The 16,367-nt window shown below is 38.4% G+C and overlaps 1 protein-coding gene and 2 long non-coding RNA genes across 3 annotated transcripts in view; 2 read left to right on the top strand and 1 right to left on the bottom strand.

Moving 5' to 3' along the window:
• Nucleotides 1–3,077: 3,077 nt before the first annotated feature.
• The window catches only part of rnf144aa (ring finger protein 144aa), a 51,325-nt gene continuing 38,035 nt past the window's right edge, over nucleotides 3,078–16,367 (bottom strand). Inside the window, exons 6-8 of the mRNA XM_056245621.1 lie at nucleotides 14,555–14,702; nucleotides 14,282–14,371; nucleotides 3,078–3,462 (exon numbers count right to left, since the gene is read on the bottom strand). Coding sequence (XP_056101596.1) covers nucleotides 3,331–3,462; nucleotides 14,282–14,371; nucleotides 14,555–14,702 — 370 coding nt within the window. The 3' untranslated portion in view covers nucleotides 3,078–3,330. The remainder of the gene's footprint in view (nucleotides 3,463–14,281; nucleotides 14,372–14,554; nucleotides 14,703–16,367) is intronic.
• On the top strand, nucleotides 5,243–5,898 carry LOC130080282 (uncharacterized). Its single transcript, XR_008806663.1, has 3 exons — nucleotides 5,243–5,328; nucleotides 5,512–5,678; nucleotides 5,838–5,898. It is a non-coding gene; the product is annotated as an uncharacterized LOC130080282 (long non-coding RNA).
• LOC130080281 (uncharacterized) lies at nucleotides 7,393–8,717 on the top strand. Its single transcript, XR_008806662.1, has 3 exons — nucleotides 7,393–7,557; nucleotides 7,632–8,329; nucleotides 8,517–8,717. It is a non-coding gene; the product is annotated as an uncharacterized LOC130080281 (long non-coding RNA).

Raw genomic sequence — 16,367 nt, 5'->3', positions numbered from 1 at the left:
AAATCCAAATATAAACAAAATAACAGGAAAATATGAACATGAATACATTTTAATGTCACAGTGTTAGTGGCACAGATGATACAAAATATGTTGTTTTTGTAGTTGGATTTTTTTTATCCTCAAGACTTCACATACATGCAATTTTACATACAACTGTACAAGTGGAATTTGGTTCTGATTTATAGAGAATAAAACACATATTTTCTTTATGACGTATCAAAAACAAACACATGATACATAAAAAGGCCATCTAAGGAAGAGTGAAAGGCAAAACTAGTTTTAAAAGCAATGGCAAAGCCAAGGTCCCTAAAAACCCAGTCATGTTTTACAGGGGTACAAGTCAAATAATAGGCCTAATTAATATTTGGAATAGGCAAAAGTCAAGTGTGGAAGACAGACATCAATACAAACATCAGACCACTGTGGTGAAAAAGAAAAAGAAAGACATGCTTTCCAAATTCTTGCTCTAACTCCAAACTATAAGAGCTTACAGGAGTTTCATCTGGAAATATAAAAACCAATCTGCAAGGCTAAGTTTTGTGCAACAAGCAAATTCCTACAAACAGGAACCATACAGTTTTTGGTTGTTTGCAAGATCTATAGTGTACGTCAAGGAGTATTTCCCAGTTTACATGTAAAGCCACAATTATTTCTAATTAGATTTAGGAATAGGAACAAATGACATTTCAAATGGAAACATGACCCAAAAAAACAAAAAAGTGAATAAAAACAGCACTTGACTGAATTCAATAACCCTGAAGGAAACGGTTATATTGTACAACTAATATTTCATAATCACAGTATGCAATAAAAAAGAACATCAAATGCAGTATCACAACAAAAACAAAATATACAAGCAGCTAAATTTATAAAGCCCATACAACATCGGAGTTCTGCTTTGAGTACATATTTACCCACTGTCAAAAAATGTTCCCTCATCAATGTCTTAAAAACCTGCTTGGCATGATTGTCAATATATTCATGTATATATAAGCATTACTTTACATGAAATGGCCAAATGTTGCTGAATAATGAGCATAATTAGATTCAGCTGGATCGAGTAACTTGTGTGCTATTCATAACTGACAATGATGCTGTGCTTTAATTTTATCATGCTGATTCTTACTTCAGAATAATGTACCAAAATCAATTTTGAGATCTATATCATGGCCATTTCATCTATATCACAACATTTTACATTACATTTACATTTATTCATTTACATTTATTCATTTAGCTGACGCTTTTATCCAAAGCGACTTACAATTGCTATATATGTCAGAGGTCGCACGCCTCTGGAGCAACTAGGGGTTAAGTGTCTTGCTCAGGGACACATTGGTGTCTCGCAGTGGATTCGAACCCGGGTCTCTCACACCACAGGCATGTGTCTTATCCACTGCGCCATCACCACCCATATGCATATGTATTTTAGATACATATGCATAAAGGTATACCTTTAAACATCACACAAGTTCAAAAGAAGTGCCAAAATTATTAATCTAAGAGGACCTGAGGATAAATACATAAACAAATAATTATAAAATAAAACAAAAAAACAAAGCTCTCAGCTACAGGAGAGAAAACCAGTGAGGTACTCAAAAACTTTAAGGCTAAAACAGGATAATGCAGGTTGCTACCAAAGGATGGAGGTAAATAACATGAAATATTCACCAGAAATCAACTTTATAAATACTGTGGGTTCCAGAAGGATAAAGAAATGTTGTGTTACAAAAGAAAAAACATTCACTTTGTCATATCAACCTCCGATATGGCACAATTCAATTACATAACATGAACGAAAAATGGCAGATGATGAAATCGCACCAAGGATTTTCAGGAAACCTAATGAGCTACATATTATACAGCTACACATATGGCAGGTGCTCTGATTTGAATATTTCTAAGTACATATCATACAACATACACTTGCTATTCCAGGTGGTGCAGGCAAGATGTTGACAATCAGTCTCATACCTATATTTTAAAACCAGTCTATTAAATGAAAGAAAAAAAAAAGTATTTTTAATGGCTTTTCAGAAACTGTTGAACATAATTTGATATATTCTTCCTTTTAACTAAAACACACTAACTTGCCCATATAATCCATTCAGTTCAAGACAGCAGAAACCACAAGTTATATGAACTTGCATAGATACAGTGCTGGACTTGTAAATATGTTTAAGCCAAACAGTCTTTAAAAATCAGTGTATAATCCCAGTCTGAATTACAGTGACTGTTCCAAAATCTCAAATGCTGTGAGAGATACAAACTTTACTATCTGAGAAAAATAAATAAAAAAGAATACAATTCTCAATTCTAAGAATTCTAAGTTCAACTTTAGCTACAAAAAAAGGAAACAAATTTATTTTTTTATTTTTTTAAATTTGAAAGAGCTTAAAAAACTTTCTATTTGGTTGCAGTATTTTGACAGTTCGCATTTAGATGTTGGGTGTTCAGATAAGCCTTTAATTGCCACTTGAGCGACACTTTCAGTGGGCCAATATTTGGCATTGTAAACTCACACAAAAGCCCTGCTTTGGAATCATATTTATGCTTTAAATCCAGGGACGTCAGTGACTCAATCTCAAGGCTAAAAATTGTATTTAAGTGCACTGAGAGAAATTTCGTTGGCAAACATCAACAGCCAAAATCAGCTAAATCAAACTAGGTTTATCTGGAGTTTAAGACTGAAAGACAATGAAGTGACATGAACAGAACAAAAACAAAAAGAAAGTGCTATTAAAACGTTTTGAATCTACAATTTAGCTTTTAATAAACATGTAAAGTAGTATTAAGCTGTATATTTGAGCCAAGAAATGAAATCTACTCCCTTTAGAGAATTTAAAAGTGACAGAAAAGCCCCTTATCTGTGTAAAACAAGTAATAAAAGAATAGGCCATGTGACTGAAATGCTACTATGAACATAGAAACAGACAGACAAACACACTGAATATATTTTCTGTTAGAACAGAACCCTCCATAAGAGCCACATATGCAAAACATCCACAAAATAGTCAAGCGCCCGGATGGAACAGCACTGTGCTCTTTCGGTAACGTCTGAGGGGTGCGGTAAGGGAACCCCCACCTGTCGAATCCCCCACCTAAGCAAGCAGCAGCCTCATGAGGTCTGCTTTAGTCTCATCGGGCCTGTGGGGATGGAGCCTACTCAGCTAGCTGTGACAGTAACCGTGGCGTGAGATGGCTCGTGTTGCGGCTTCAAATGCGCAAGTCCCACCGGTTGATGAAGAGCTCGAAGGCGGAGGAGGAAAAGAAAAAGGATTAAAGGAGATGACCGGAATTCCTCGTACAGGGACTGCTCACGCCAAGCTGTTAGGTGGGTAAAGGGTCATCGTCGCCTTTACTGCACTTGCACTTACAGCACAGCACGAATGGTGTAGCTAGAAGCAGGAACGGAGAGGCTACCAGTAAGAGGAGGCCGAAACCAGCAAAGATTCCAACAACCTGTGGAGAAAGAGATGAAAACGTCATTAACGTCAATGATATGAAAGAGTGTCCACAAAGAAAAATAGTTAAAACACATACAAGTTTTCTTGTACTTTTTGCATTCAAGTTGGTTTCATATTAGTTTGGAAAAACTTCTATACCATTTTCAAGACAAGTTTAAATTTAATGTCATGTGGTTTAACCATCAAGTAAAACTAATAATACATTTTCCTTACAAACTGAAAACTTTTGAGTATACACATTTTATATATATATATATATATATATATATATATATATATATATATATATATATATATATATATATATATATATATATACACACACAAACTAAATTCAATAAAAAGTCGAGACTTTATATCATAATGAATAAAGAATGAAAAGAATAAAAGACACTTTGATTTTCTTTTACTTTAAGTCCTCCAAAAAATATGAAAATTAATTTTAATTCAGAAATTGAATTGTATTTTAGTATAGTGTTGAATAAATTCATGTTTTTTGTTGTTTGTATACGGCCACTTTGCAATATAATATACTTTTCAAATTGTGGAAAATTCTTAAAAAATTTGGATGAGTAAATTATGACAGAATCTTTACTTTTCATTGAACCTTTCCTTAATATATTGAGTTGTAACACTTTGTTTTACAGTGTCCTTGTTACACGTTGTAATGGTGGTGGCCGCCCTAATACAAATAAATGACTTTAAAGAAAAGTTCGGGCGCCAGACAGGATAAAACCTGTCAAAATTTAAATGAACCCAGGATAGCCAAAAAATAACCACCTGTTACACACAAAAAAAATTATAGTAATAATCAAAAAAGAAAAATCATTTCACAAAGGATATTTATTCATAATAATACTAATAACACACAAAAAGTTCCACGGTATATCTCATCTCTGACGTTTCTTTAAATCCGTGCAAAACTTCCCACGTCTTCACTTCAACGCAACATCAACGCAACATCCACGCGTCCCATCGCGTCACTAATCCACGTTGGCAGATTCGTGTCCACATTCATTCACAATTGTTCATATGAAAGGAAAAAAGAAAAAAAGTAAACAACTCATTCATTTTGTTGTAAATCACCAACAGCAAACAATCATTTTAACAGGCAACACCAAATTATGAAAAACAACTAAGCACACTGAATGTGCAAAAGTGAAATGCGAGTGGGTGTGTGCGTAATGTGTGTATGGCGTCGCAGCGGTACTGACCACATTTGCAGGCAAGAAACAGGTGTAGTGAGTCGAGTGTCCTCTTCGACACTAGGATAGGCGGATACAGCAGCTTTGGCTTGTCTTTAAAACAGCTCCATCATTGTTTGTCTGGGAATGCACCGACTTTCGCGACGCACCAGACTTCAACCACAGGAAACAACAGATCGACAAGCGGCCGTCTCTCCCCAACGATCCGTCACGATTTCACTAAACTTCTCAATGCACAAACGGGTGACGCCTTTCCCAGGTACGACACACTTCCTTATATTCAATTTCCTTCCGTGATTAACGTTAATTTGTTTGACATACTCCTCCCATTTTGTGTAACGTGACAGTGAAAGTAAACAATCAATTATGTGACTCGCGGCACAGATTTTCTTCATTGCCACACTCTCCCCCCCCTAGAAGAAAACAACCCATGGTTGTTTAAAAGAGAGAGAAACCAACAATTAAAATCCTAGAAAATCTTCGTCATCTGAGGTTTCTTGGAATAGATCCAGGAGTTTCGCTTTTTCCTGTAATTCAATTTCCGCATCCGTTGGATAACACATTTTCAAGTTGCAAACGTGAGCTGTGCGTACATCTTCTCCTGTGTCTTCAAGGGCTATTTGGTAGTTCACAGGACCCAGCTGCTGGAGAATACGGTAAGGACCTTTCCATTTTTGTGCTAGTTTTGCACTAAATTTACGCTGTGCATTAGACTGAGGAAAGTTGCGCAACCACACTCGGTCTTTGTTTTTGAATAGTTCATCTCTTCTATTCTTGTTATAATTTCGCAATTGTCTCATTTTGGCTTTCTTGCTATTCTCTTTGGCTTGAGCTTGCAGGTGATGGAGATGATGAACTACATCATAGGAGGCAGCGTCTGGAGTTAGATTAGGCCCACAGAGTATTTTGTCCATTGGACTTTGGAGTTTTCTACCAAGCTGGAGTTCTGCTGGGGTTAGTCCAGTGGTCTCTTGAACAGCTGAATTAAGGGCGAATCTGAATTCTGGTAAGAATTGGTCCCATTTCTGGTGATTGTCATCCACATAGGCTGCCATCATGCTCTTGAGAGTTCGATTTACTCTTTCGGTCATGTTGGTCTGTGGGTGATAGGCTGTAGTTAACTGAGGAGTAACACTCCAGTTCTCACATAGTTCTCTAAAAACAGATGAAACAAACTGAGCGCCTCTATCTGAGAGAATGAAATCCGGTACGCCCCACCGTGTTAGGATGTCTTTCCTGAAGATGGTGGCGATATTCTTGGCTGTGGCATTGCGAATGGGAAACAACTCAACCCATCGGGAATAGTAATCGACAAAAACCAACAGGTATTCATTTTGATTTGTGCTACGGGGTAATGGTCCCATGAGGTCGACTCCCAGCATTTGGTTTGGGCGGCTGGTAGTGAATTGCTGTAACTTTCCAGCAGGTTTTCGGTTATCACTTTTCAGAGTCTGACATTTTACACAGGTTCTCACATGCTGTTTTACGGCTGTCCACATGCCAGGCCAGAATGCTACTTCCTGAAGTCGTTTATAGGTCTTGTAGATTCCGCCATGGCCACTCATGGGAGTGGAGTGATAATGCTGGAGAAGGGTGGATCTCAGAGTGCTGGGAACGTAGATTCTGTAATGCAGTTGGTTATTTGACAGGTATGTTTTATGATACAATTTGTCCTCAATAATTTCATACTGGTCAATCAGACTGGCACAATTATCTGCAACTGCTTGCAATAATTTTGAAACTTCAGGGTCTTTGTGCTGTTCTTCCCATAGGACAACATCTGACACAGGCAGTGCTGGGTCTTTTCCGCTGGTGTATAGGTTACATCCTGGGGTATATGAAGACCTGGATAGAGCATCCGGAGCTACATTTAGCTTCCCTTTTCGGTACTCAATAACAAAATCGAATTTCTGCAATCGCAGAACCCAACGAATGAGGCGGCTGGTGGTTTTGGTGGAGTTCATGACCCATTGCAGTGCAGCATGGTCGGTAACAACTGTAAAAAGCTTGTGCTCCAAGTAATGTTGCCACTTTTCCAGGGCCCAGATGACTGCCAGACATTCTTTCTCTGTTGCAGTGTAATTGAGTTCAGCCCCAGTTAAGGTTCGACTTGCATAGGCGATAACCTCCTCTCTGCCAGCATCCTTCCGTTGTGCTAATATGGCACCCAGACCGGTGTCACTGGCATCGGTGTACACGATGAATGGACGCTGAAGATCGGGATGGCCAAGAATAGGTGGTGAGGTGAGGCAAGTCTTGAGTTGGTCAAACGCTTGTTGACACTGGGTTGTCCATTTGTAACTATGTCCCTTTTTTTTCAGTGCGTTAAGGGGTTCAGAAATCTTAGAAAAATTTGGAACAAACCTGTGATACCACCCCGCTAACCCGAGGAAACGCTGAACTTCCTTTAAGTTTGTAGGCACAGGGTAGGCATAAATGGCTTCAGTCTTACAAGGGTCTGCTGAAATGCCCTTGACACTTACAACATGTCCTAGGAAGTTGAGTTCTTGAAGACAGAATTTACTTTTTTTCAAGTTTATGGTGAGACCAGCTGTCTCTAGTCTATGGAGGACAGCCTGGAGGTCATGGAAATGTTGTGTTATTGTAGGCGAGTACACAATGATGTCATCGATGTACACAAAGCATATTTTCCTCCTTAGTTCTCCCAGGACTGTCTCCATGAGCCTCTGAAAAGTTGCGGGAGCATTTTTGAGCCCAAACGGCATAACATTAAATTGATAGAGACCTGAAGGAGTGATGAAGGCTGTCTGGGTTTTGCTATTGGGGTCCATGGTCACCTGCCAATATCCACTGTTGAGATCAATAGTAGAAAAGATGGCTGCCCCAGAGAGGGATTCCAGAATTTCTGTGATATTGGGAAGAGGGTAAGCGTCACTTTCAGTTACAGAATTGACTTTTCTGTAATCCACACAGAATCTCAGTTTGCCGTCTTTTTTAGGTACTAAGACCACTGGTGATGCCCAACCAGAGTGGGAGGGTTCAACTATTCCTTGTCTCAACATTTCGTCAAGTTGCTCATCCAGTGCAAGTTGCTTGATGGGAGACAAACGGTATGGTCGTTGTTTGATCGGTACTTGGCTGGTGGCATAGATGCGGTGTTGGAGAACCTCAGTACGTCCAGTACGGAGTGTGCATACCTGAGGGCGGCCTTCCAGGATTTGGAGTAACTGTAGCTTACCTTCCAAGGGTAAATGAGCAGCGTCCACAGTTTTTTTTATCAATGCATTTTCATCAATACTGTCAAGTGGTTGAATTTGCAATGGCGATGATAGAGGGGGAACAGAAGTTAACAAGGAAAGGTTTTGTGTGGCTGTTCTAAGTTGACTCCTCTCGTTTTGGGGACTTAGATTTGGCACACTTGGATTTCCTGGTTGAAAGGGGTACTCTTTTGAAGGATCAAGCTTGAAGGAGTATTTCTGATCAATGACATTGAGTTGCAGGCCACTGAAGAAAATAAAGTCCAACCCCAAGACTACAGCATAGGCTAGAGCTTGGGAGGAAAGTACAGCAGTAGGTAAGGTAAATGCTTGGTCATGTAAATGAATTGTGGTGTACAGCCATCCTAATGGTGTCTCTGCTTTTCCATTTGCCAGATAAAGAGGACCACGAGACCATGGTTGGAGCTGGTCTGGTGAGGTAAGCTGCCTCATGAGATTCTCATGGATGAGTGTGAAGCTTGCACCAGTGTCCAAAATGGCCTTACCTGACCAGGCATCAATACAAAGGGGAACAACTAATTGTTGAGGTACCGCTACATGTTCATTAGAGCTTGCAGTTGAGGATGAGGTTTTCTTACTTGCGGATGGTGACTTATGCATCCTAGTTGCAGCAACAGAGTTGTTGGAAGGGTGACCACTTGACTTCGGGTGATAAGGATGTTTGCCACTGGTGTAATACTGTGGACCAGATGTCTGAGGTGACTGTGGAGAGGTATAGTGTGGACATTTTCCTGGTGGATGCTGTCCTCTACATCTCCAACATTGAACTGGGATTTTCTCAGCAGGTTGGTTTGAGGAAGATCGTGGTGATGTGGGTAGATGCTTTGGGCCCATTCGACCACAGTCATAACGAAGCTGTTGTTCATAATCTTTCTCCAGTTGATGTCCTAGTTTTACCATCTCCTCCACAGTGTTCACTCGGCTACGTAATTGGCTTGCAAGGTATGGCTTTATATTCTTTAGTATCTTCACAATCTCACCTTCTGTAAGATCGGCCTTCCATCTTTTACAGAGAGCTCTGTAAGAAAACGCAAAGTCTCTAATAGTTTCTGTCTCTTTCTGAATTCTAGTACGGATACGTTCTGCCAGTTCGTCCTCATAATCCTCAGAAAGGAAAGCAGATAAGAATGCAGCCTCAAACTCATTCCAGGTGGTTATGTTGGACCGTCTGACTTCCCACCAGTCACGTGCTGTTCCGTATAGGACAGTACGGAAGGTAGCCAAGATGTCTGCATCTGTCAGGGGATGTAAAGCCATGAAATCCTGACATTTGGTTAAGTACAGTAGGGGGTCTGCATCGTCTGAAGGCCTTCCAAAAGTGGGGAAAGTTAATCTTATATGGTCACTCTTAACCACAGATGTTGAAAGAGGGGTTGAAGAAGATGATGTCACTGGAGCAGAAACAGATGGCAGAGATGAAGTGGTGGTGCTAGGATCTGATGGTGTCAATACACTTAACTTTCGTTGATCCGCACTTTCTTTGACACTTTGAAATCCTTTTTCCACTTCAATTTTCAATTCTTTAAAACTGGTGAGACATTGATCAGTCTGTGTAACACATTGTTGGAGTTGTGAATTCATCTTATCCTGGCTTGTTTGAAATACGTTTTGAACAGCTTTGATGTCCTGCTGAACCTCTGACTGGAGCTGATCAACCATGAAGCGTAGTTCAGACACCAAGGTAGTTTCCACCTTTTGGAGTTCTCCAGTGATCATTAGCTTAATTGTTTTAATCAGTTTGTCTGCTTCAGACTCCTCTTGTTGCTTAGTGGTAGTAAACAGAGTGAAAACTTGACTTTTGTTATCCTCCACTTTTGCAGCAAGATCAGCAATCTGACTCTTGTGATAAGAAGAAGTTTCTTTCACTTCCTTGGTAAGTTCATTCACTCTTTTTTCTTGTCTTGTCATTAAATCAAACAAGGTATCCCAGTTCCCTTGAACCCGAGCAGTGACTTGTTGTATTTCCCTTCCAGGAGTCGGTAAAATGCTGGGTAGATCATGTTGTGCCACTGAAGAAGGAGTTCCACCTTCAGATGAAGTACAAATTTGCATGTTATCCACTTGTGGTGCCCAGGTGAGGGTTTGCACTGGAGTGCTGCCAGCCAGAGCAGGAAAAGACGTGTGCACATGGGTTCCAGGATGACCAGGGCTGAATGGAATAGGGGTATGGTAAAAGGCAGGAGCACTTGAAGGTGGCACCAGAGGCATCCGAGGTCGCAGTACGGGCGGCCATACTGGAGTTGAGATGTCTGGTGGAGGCTCCATTTCCACAAAAGTAGATTGGGAAGGAGGGGTATTTGCCATGAGTGTTGGAGTGTAAGAATGTTGGGTGTGAAAATAAATAAATGTATCAGTAAATGAGATGTGTGTCAGTTTGTTTGTTCCCCCAAATTTTTCCAAAACAACAAAATACAACTTTTCACAAATGTTCAATCAATATTTTCAACAAAAAAAAACATTAAGTCAGAAACAAAAAGCATTCAAAGTAAGTCACCTTCACTTATCTCAATTTCTGTGACACCTAAGAGATAGCACTCTAATTAGCGTTCACAGTTTACACAACCCAAAAAATATTTTCCATCACATATAAAGTTTACAGTCACAGGGTCTCAGAGTGTTTTTTTTTCTTTTTTTTTCTCCAAGTAAATTGTTCACAGTTCACAAACAGTTCCAAAATGTTCAAAATGAAAATGTCCAAAGTTCAATTTCACTAGGTTCCACAGTGCTCAAATTCAAATGTTCAAGTGTTCATGTTCATGTCCCTGTTCGGGCGCCACTCTGTAACGGTGGTGGCCGCCCTTATACAAATAAATGACTTTAAAGAAAAGTTCGGGCGCCAGACAGGATAAAACCTGTCAAAATTTAAATGAACCCAGGATAGCCAAAAAATAACCACCTGTTACACAAAAAAAAAATTATAGTAATAATCAAAAAAGAAAAATCATTTCACAAAGGATATTTATTCATAATAATACTAATAACACACAAAAAGTTCCACGGTATATCTCATCTCTGACGTTTCTTTAAATCCGTGCAAAACTTCCCACGTCTTCACTTCAACGCAACATCAACGCAACATCCACGCGTCCCATCGCGTCACTAATCCACGTTGGCAGATTCGTGTCCACATTCATTCACAATTGTTCATATGAAAGGAAAAAAGAAAAAAAGTAAACAACTCATTCATTTTGTTGTAAATCACCAACAGCAAACAATCATTTTAACAGGCAACACCAAATTATGAAAAACAACTAAGCACACTGAATGTGCAAAAGTGAAATGCGAGTGGGTGTGTGCGTAATGTGTGTATGGCGTCGCAGCGGTACTGACCACATTTGCAGGCAAGAAACAGGTGTAGTGAGTCGAGTGTCCTCTTCGACACTAGGATAGGCGGATACAGCAGCTTTGGCTTGTCTTTAAAACAGCTCCATCATTGTTTGTCTGGGAATGCACCGACTTTCGCGACGCACCAGACTTCAACCACAGGAAACAACAGATCGACAAGCGGCCGTCTCTCCCCAACGATCCGTCACGATTTCACTAAACTTCTCAATGCACAAACGGGTGACGCCTTTCCCAGGTACGACACACTTCCTTATATTCAATTTCCTTCCGTGATTAACGTTAATTTGTTTGACATACTCCTCCCATTTTGCGTAACGTGACAGTGAAAGTAAACAATCAATTATGTGACTCGCGGCACAGATTTTCTTCATTGCCACAACGTTACATGTAGTTACTATAGTAATGTTATAGTAATAGTTAATATGCATGATTACACACAACCAAACCCCAATCCTAACCATAATAACCCTATAGTAAGTAGATGTAGTTAATTAATATTACGCAGTATTTAAAATGTATAATTACACTCTAACAAGTACACCTTAAAATAAAGTGTAAGCTTGAGTCATTTCGTTTCTTATTTAAATTGAAATGATCACAAGATAAATAACTAGTAAAAACAAGACAATATAAACACATTTCTTTCCTAATCTTGCTCATCCTCCTTCTCACCATCATTTCTAGTACTCTTTCTACTCTGCAATCAATAAAGGTAAGAAACGGAACAGAAATAAAACAAAAAAGGGCAAAAATGTCCAAGTAAACAAAAATCCACTGTTCTGATGCTGCATCATCTTCCACCACATAGGGGCGTCAGATCCTTAGAATTTATAACCGTTACAAAATGGAACAGAGATTGAGTTCATCTTATGCATGAACTATATAGATTCTGTCAATGTCATGGGCCAACAAAATTACACATATTTCACATCACTGTAGGAGCACCATGTAAAACTAATTTTCTCTGGATGCAAAACAATCTCTGAATTCTGAACAGGGAATAGGATACAATAAACCTCTATTCCTTCATGCGGAATCTTCTCAGCATTCCGAAGATGACAATACCCATTTATCATGGGACAAATTATAGCGTTGCACACTATTTCTGTTTCTATGTAAATGTCCCTCCATTTTATGTCTCTTTTTTCTCAGAGCTCTTGTGTGGAATGGCATGAGAGGAGGAGGAGAGTAGAGTGGCGTAATGGAAGAGTGTTGCCAAACCCTGAGGTTCAAACCCTGGACCGGCAGCTCCGTCTTTACTAATTCATAAAGAATCAAATTTCTGATGCTGCTCGGCTGAAACGTTGTAAAATTCAAACTCATAGGGCTGGAGCAGAGCCGCTGCGCTCTTACGAGTCTTAATATGACTCACTCCTCCCTGCAGAGCAACAGATGTCTTTGTGCAAAAGTACTGAAAGCTCTCCATAGTTTCAGGGCCATCTCACCTTTTCAACATTATGTTCAGCATATGAAACGACGAGCGTGTGAAACTCAAGGTTTATAAGGTGAATAAGGGTATCAGAATTACACCTTAAAATGAAAAGGAAAAACAAAAGAAACATATTGCAAAAAGAAAAAAATTATCATTAAGGTTTTTTTGTTGCATTGACACATTTTCATAACTATTAAGCTCATTTTCCCTCAAAACTGTGATTATTATAAATTACAAAAATATGAATGCTAAATTAATGCTGTAATTAAAATATTCCTGATACAATGTTTTTTTTTAAATCAGGAAAATTTACCTTAGCATAACAAATGGTACCATGATACATATTAATACATATTTAATATTAAAAGTAATTTCGAATTATAATTATAAATTAAACATTATATATATATATATATATAATATTATGTATATATACATATACATAACACAACTTCATACACTTCATAAAGAATATGCTGTAAACCATATACAGGTGAAACTCGAAAAATGTGAATATCGTGCAAAAGTCCATTTATTTCAATAATTCACTTTAAAGGTGAAACTAATATATTATATAGACTCATTACATGCAAAGTGAGATATTTCAAGCCTTTATTTGTTATAATTTTGATGATTATGGCTTACAGATATGAAAACTTTTTCACAATATTCTAATTTTTAATTTGAGGTTTTCATAGATGCAAGCCATAATCATCAAAATTATAACAAAAAAAAGGCTTGAAATATCTCACTTTGCATGTAATGAGTCTATATAATATATTAGTTTCACCGTTAAGTTGAATTACTGAAATAAATGGACTTTTGCACGATATTAATTTTTTTCGAGTTTCACCTGTATATGCATATATACATACACACACACACACACACACACATATACTGTGTGTGTATATATAAATATTATTTATGAAGTTGTGTCATATTTCAAGAAAGGAAACAAGGAGTTTTGGAGGGTTGATTCAAACAGACTTCTGCATACTATGTTTCTCAGTTCCTAATGGCATCGCTTAAAGGCTTTTTTTCAACACTATTTGTGCTGATTTTTGAACCATAAAAAAAAATATTTTTTTCAAAGCTATTAAGAAATACATAATGGACAGTGGGACTAATGAGCCTTGTGTTGAATGTTTTTTTGTATATGCCTTTAATCCAAGAAAGAGGTTGATATTTTCTCAGTATTATTCTTTTTTTAAATCAGCCTTTTCAAATGTGATATTCTCCTATCATTATTTAGTCTAACAAAAGAAAAAGGAAGGGAGGTGGGAGTACCCGAGTTGGTCTTTTAAGATGTGCTAGTCTAAACTGTTCTAAATATATGGCAGATTCTACTGCTCTTCTCCATCATTTGATGAATAATTTTAGTGAATTTGTCCCAAAGAGACATATAATCTGCTGTGCAACAGCAAGCATCACCTGCTCGAACCAGACAACTACTTACTTCATGAACAAACGCTTGTGTCTGAATGGACGCCTATGACTTGGTCACGTGTGGATGCACGTGTACTCGTTTTGAACACTGCAGAGAAAAGAAAATGGGTAAGAAAACGTGTGCTCCTTCCCATGAGCACCCACCTGTGTTCTGTGCCAGATCACCGAGGCTCTGGAGTGGCCTAATTTGTTCCGACAGGGTCCTTTGTCATAATGGATCAGGAGGAAGTCGTCCTGTCAAACACACAATTTACAAGAGGCCGGTCATTATCTACGTGGGGGTTCGGGACAGCTGCATGAAGGACACTGTTGCATTTACGGCCTCAGTGGTGCGCACATGGCCAATAAAAATACAGTAAGATCGCAGCATGACGTTAAGAGTGTTAAGCTGAGATATTTTGGACACTGTGTACTTACGTCCAGAGACTCCAGGCAGTACCAGCAGAAAGCATGCTTGCAGTTCTTACACATCATCTGGGCACAGCCCTCGTCTCTTTCTATGTAGACTTTACACTTAGGACAGCGTTTGATGGGGGCGTCGTCATCATCAGCTTTAAAGAATGAACTAAAGAAAGAGTAAGAGTTAAAATTGTTAGGGATGCACCGATGTATCGGCCAATAATCTGTATCGGCCGACAAAAGCAATTATTTTCATAGCTGAGGATCAGGGACGATTATATCCCGTTAATCAAAAGGAGGCGGAAAAACGTGTCAGACTGCAACTCATACTGTGTGTGAAGAAAATCTCCTTGTGTTGAATTTAGGCCTGTTGAAGTTAAAGAAAAATCACATGTAGTTCAAGCAATGGTTGCCAGGTCTGCGGTTTTTTCCCTACACCATTATTTACATTTATATCTTTATATTTAGCGCATTTTCTATCCAACAATTGCAAAGAGCGTTGTGCTTTGTTACTTCTGATAAGAAACAAAGTCTCCGCTTTCAAATTCTGTCTATTTGATTACAAAATCCAAACAATAAATGGTGTTTTGATGCTCTTAAAGGGTTAGTTCACCCAAAAAATGAGAAGTGATTAATTTCAGCGATCTCACATCACATTTAAAGGGTTAGTTCACACAAAAATGAAAATTATCCCATAGTTTACTCACCCTCAAGCCATCATAGATGTATATGACTTTCTTTCAGCCAAACACAATGAGTTATTTTACAAAATATCCTGGCTCTTCCAAGCTTTATAATGGGAGTGAATAGTAGATTGGTCACAAATTAGAAGTCTAAAACCAGAATTGTTAAAAAGAAATGTCAAAAGAGCTTGAGTTTGTTGCCCAGCCCTGTTTGTTTGACCTGCGAGAGGCAGTCTCAATGCTACGCTTAAGTCCTACGTCATACGCCAGATCTTGACTTTCTTGTGAACGCGCGGACGGACGTTACCGCAAGCTAGTGATTACAGTTTATAAAGTTATAATTATGGATTTTTTTTTCTTCTTACAAAAAACGCACCGCTTGACTTCAGAAGGCCTTTATTAACCACCTGGAGCCGTATAGATTACTTTTATGATGGATGGATGCGCTTTTTTGGGCTTCAAAAAACAAGGTACTATTCACTCCTATTATAAAGCTGGGAAGAGTCAGGATATTTTTTAATATAACTCTGATTGTGTTTGGCTGAAAGAAGAAAGTCATATTCACCTATAATAGCTTGAGGGTGAGTAAACTATGGGATCATTTTTGGGTGAACTGTCCCTTTAAATGTGACGTGAGATCGCTGTAGTGCCCCGGTTTAAGCGGCAGTGTGGAGAGCGAGTCTTTTCTTCCACTTTAATACTGTAGCACGAAAAAACATGCATGAACAATAAAAAGATATGTTGAAAGATAAAGTACAACTTACTGAAATGAATCACATCTCATGTAATCACTCAATCTGTGTTTCAACCACGGAGACATGTCAATAAAACAGCTTGTGAACAATGTCACTAAACATTGCATTTACCTCAGGAAAGTAATCCAATGTTCACAGATAATTAGCTATAAATAAACACTAGAGAGGACCTTATTGACTGTTAATTATAAATGTATGTTTGAAGACAGGTGTTTATGAAAACTTTATGTGCAAATGAGTACACACACATTTCAGCTTTTAATTATTTCAGTGTTATTATTATATCTGAAAATAACTAGCAGTTCAATATAATAGGTTGGGCTCTGTTGTTAATTTTAACCACTAATATTATAGTAATGTAGTGTACCAAATGAACGGGTCCCCAGTACAGTT

This window comes from Rhinichthys klamathensis, unplaced genomic scaffold, assembly GCF_029890125.1.
Source record: "Rhinichthys klamathensis goyatoka isolate OS25496 unplaced genomic scaffold, OSU_Roscu_1.1 h1tg000032l_1, whole genome shotgun sequence".
NCBI lineage: Eukaryota > Metazoa > Chordata > Actinopteri > Cypriniformes > Leuciscidae > Rhinichthys > Rhinichthys klamathensis.
Note: the sequence above shows the minus strand (reverse complement) of the source record. Positions and strands in the feature narration are given on the sequence as shown.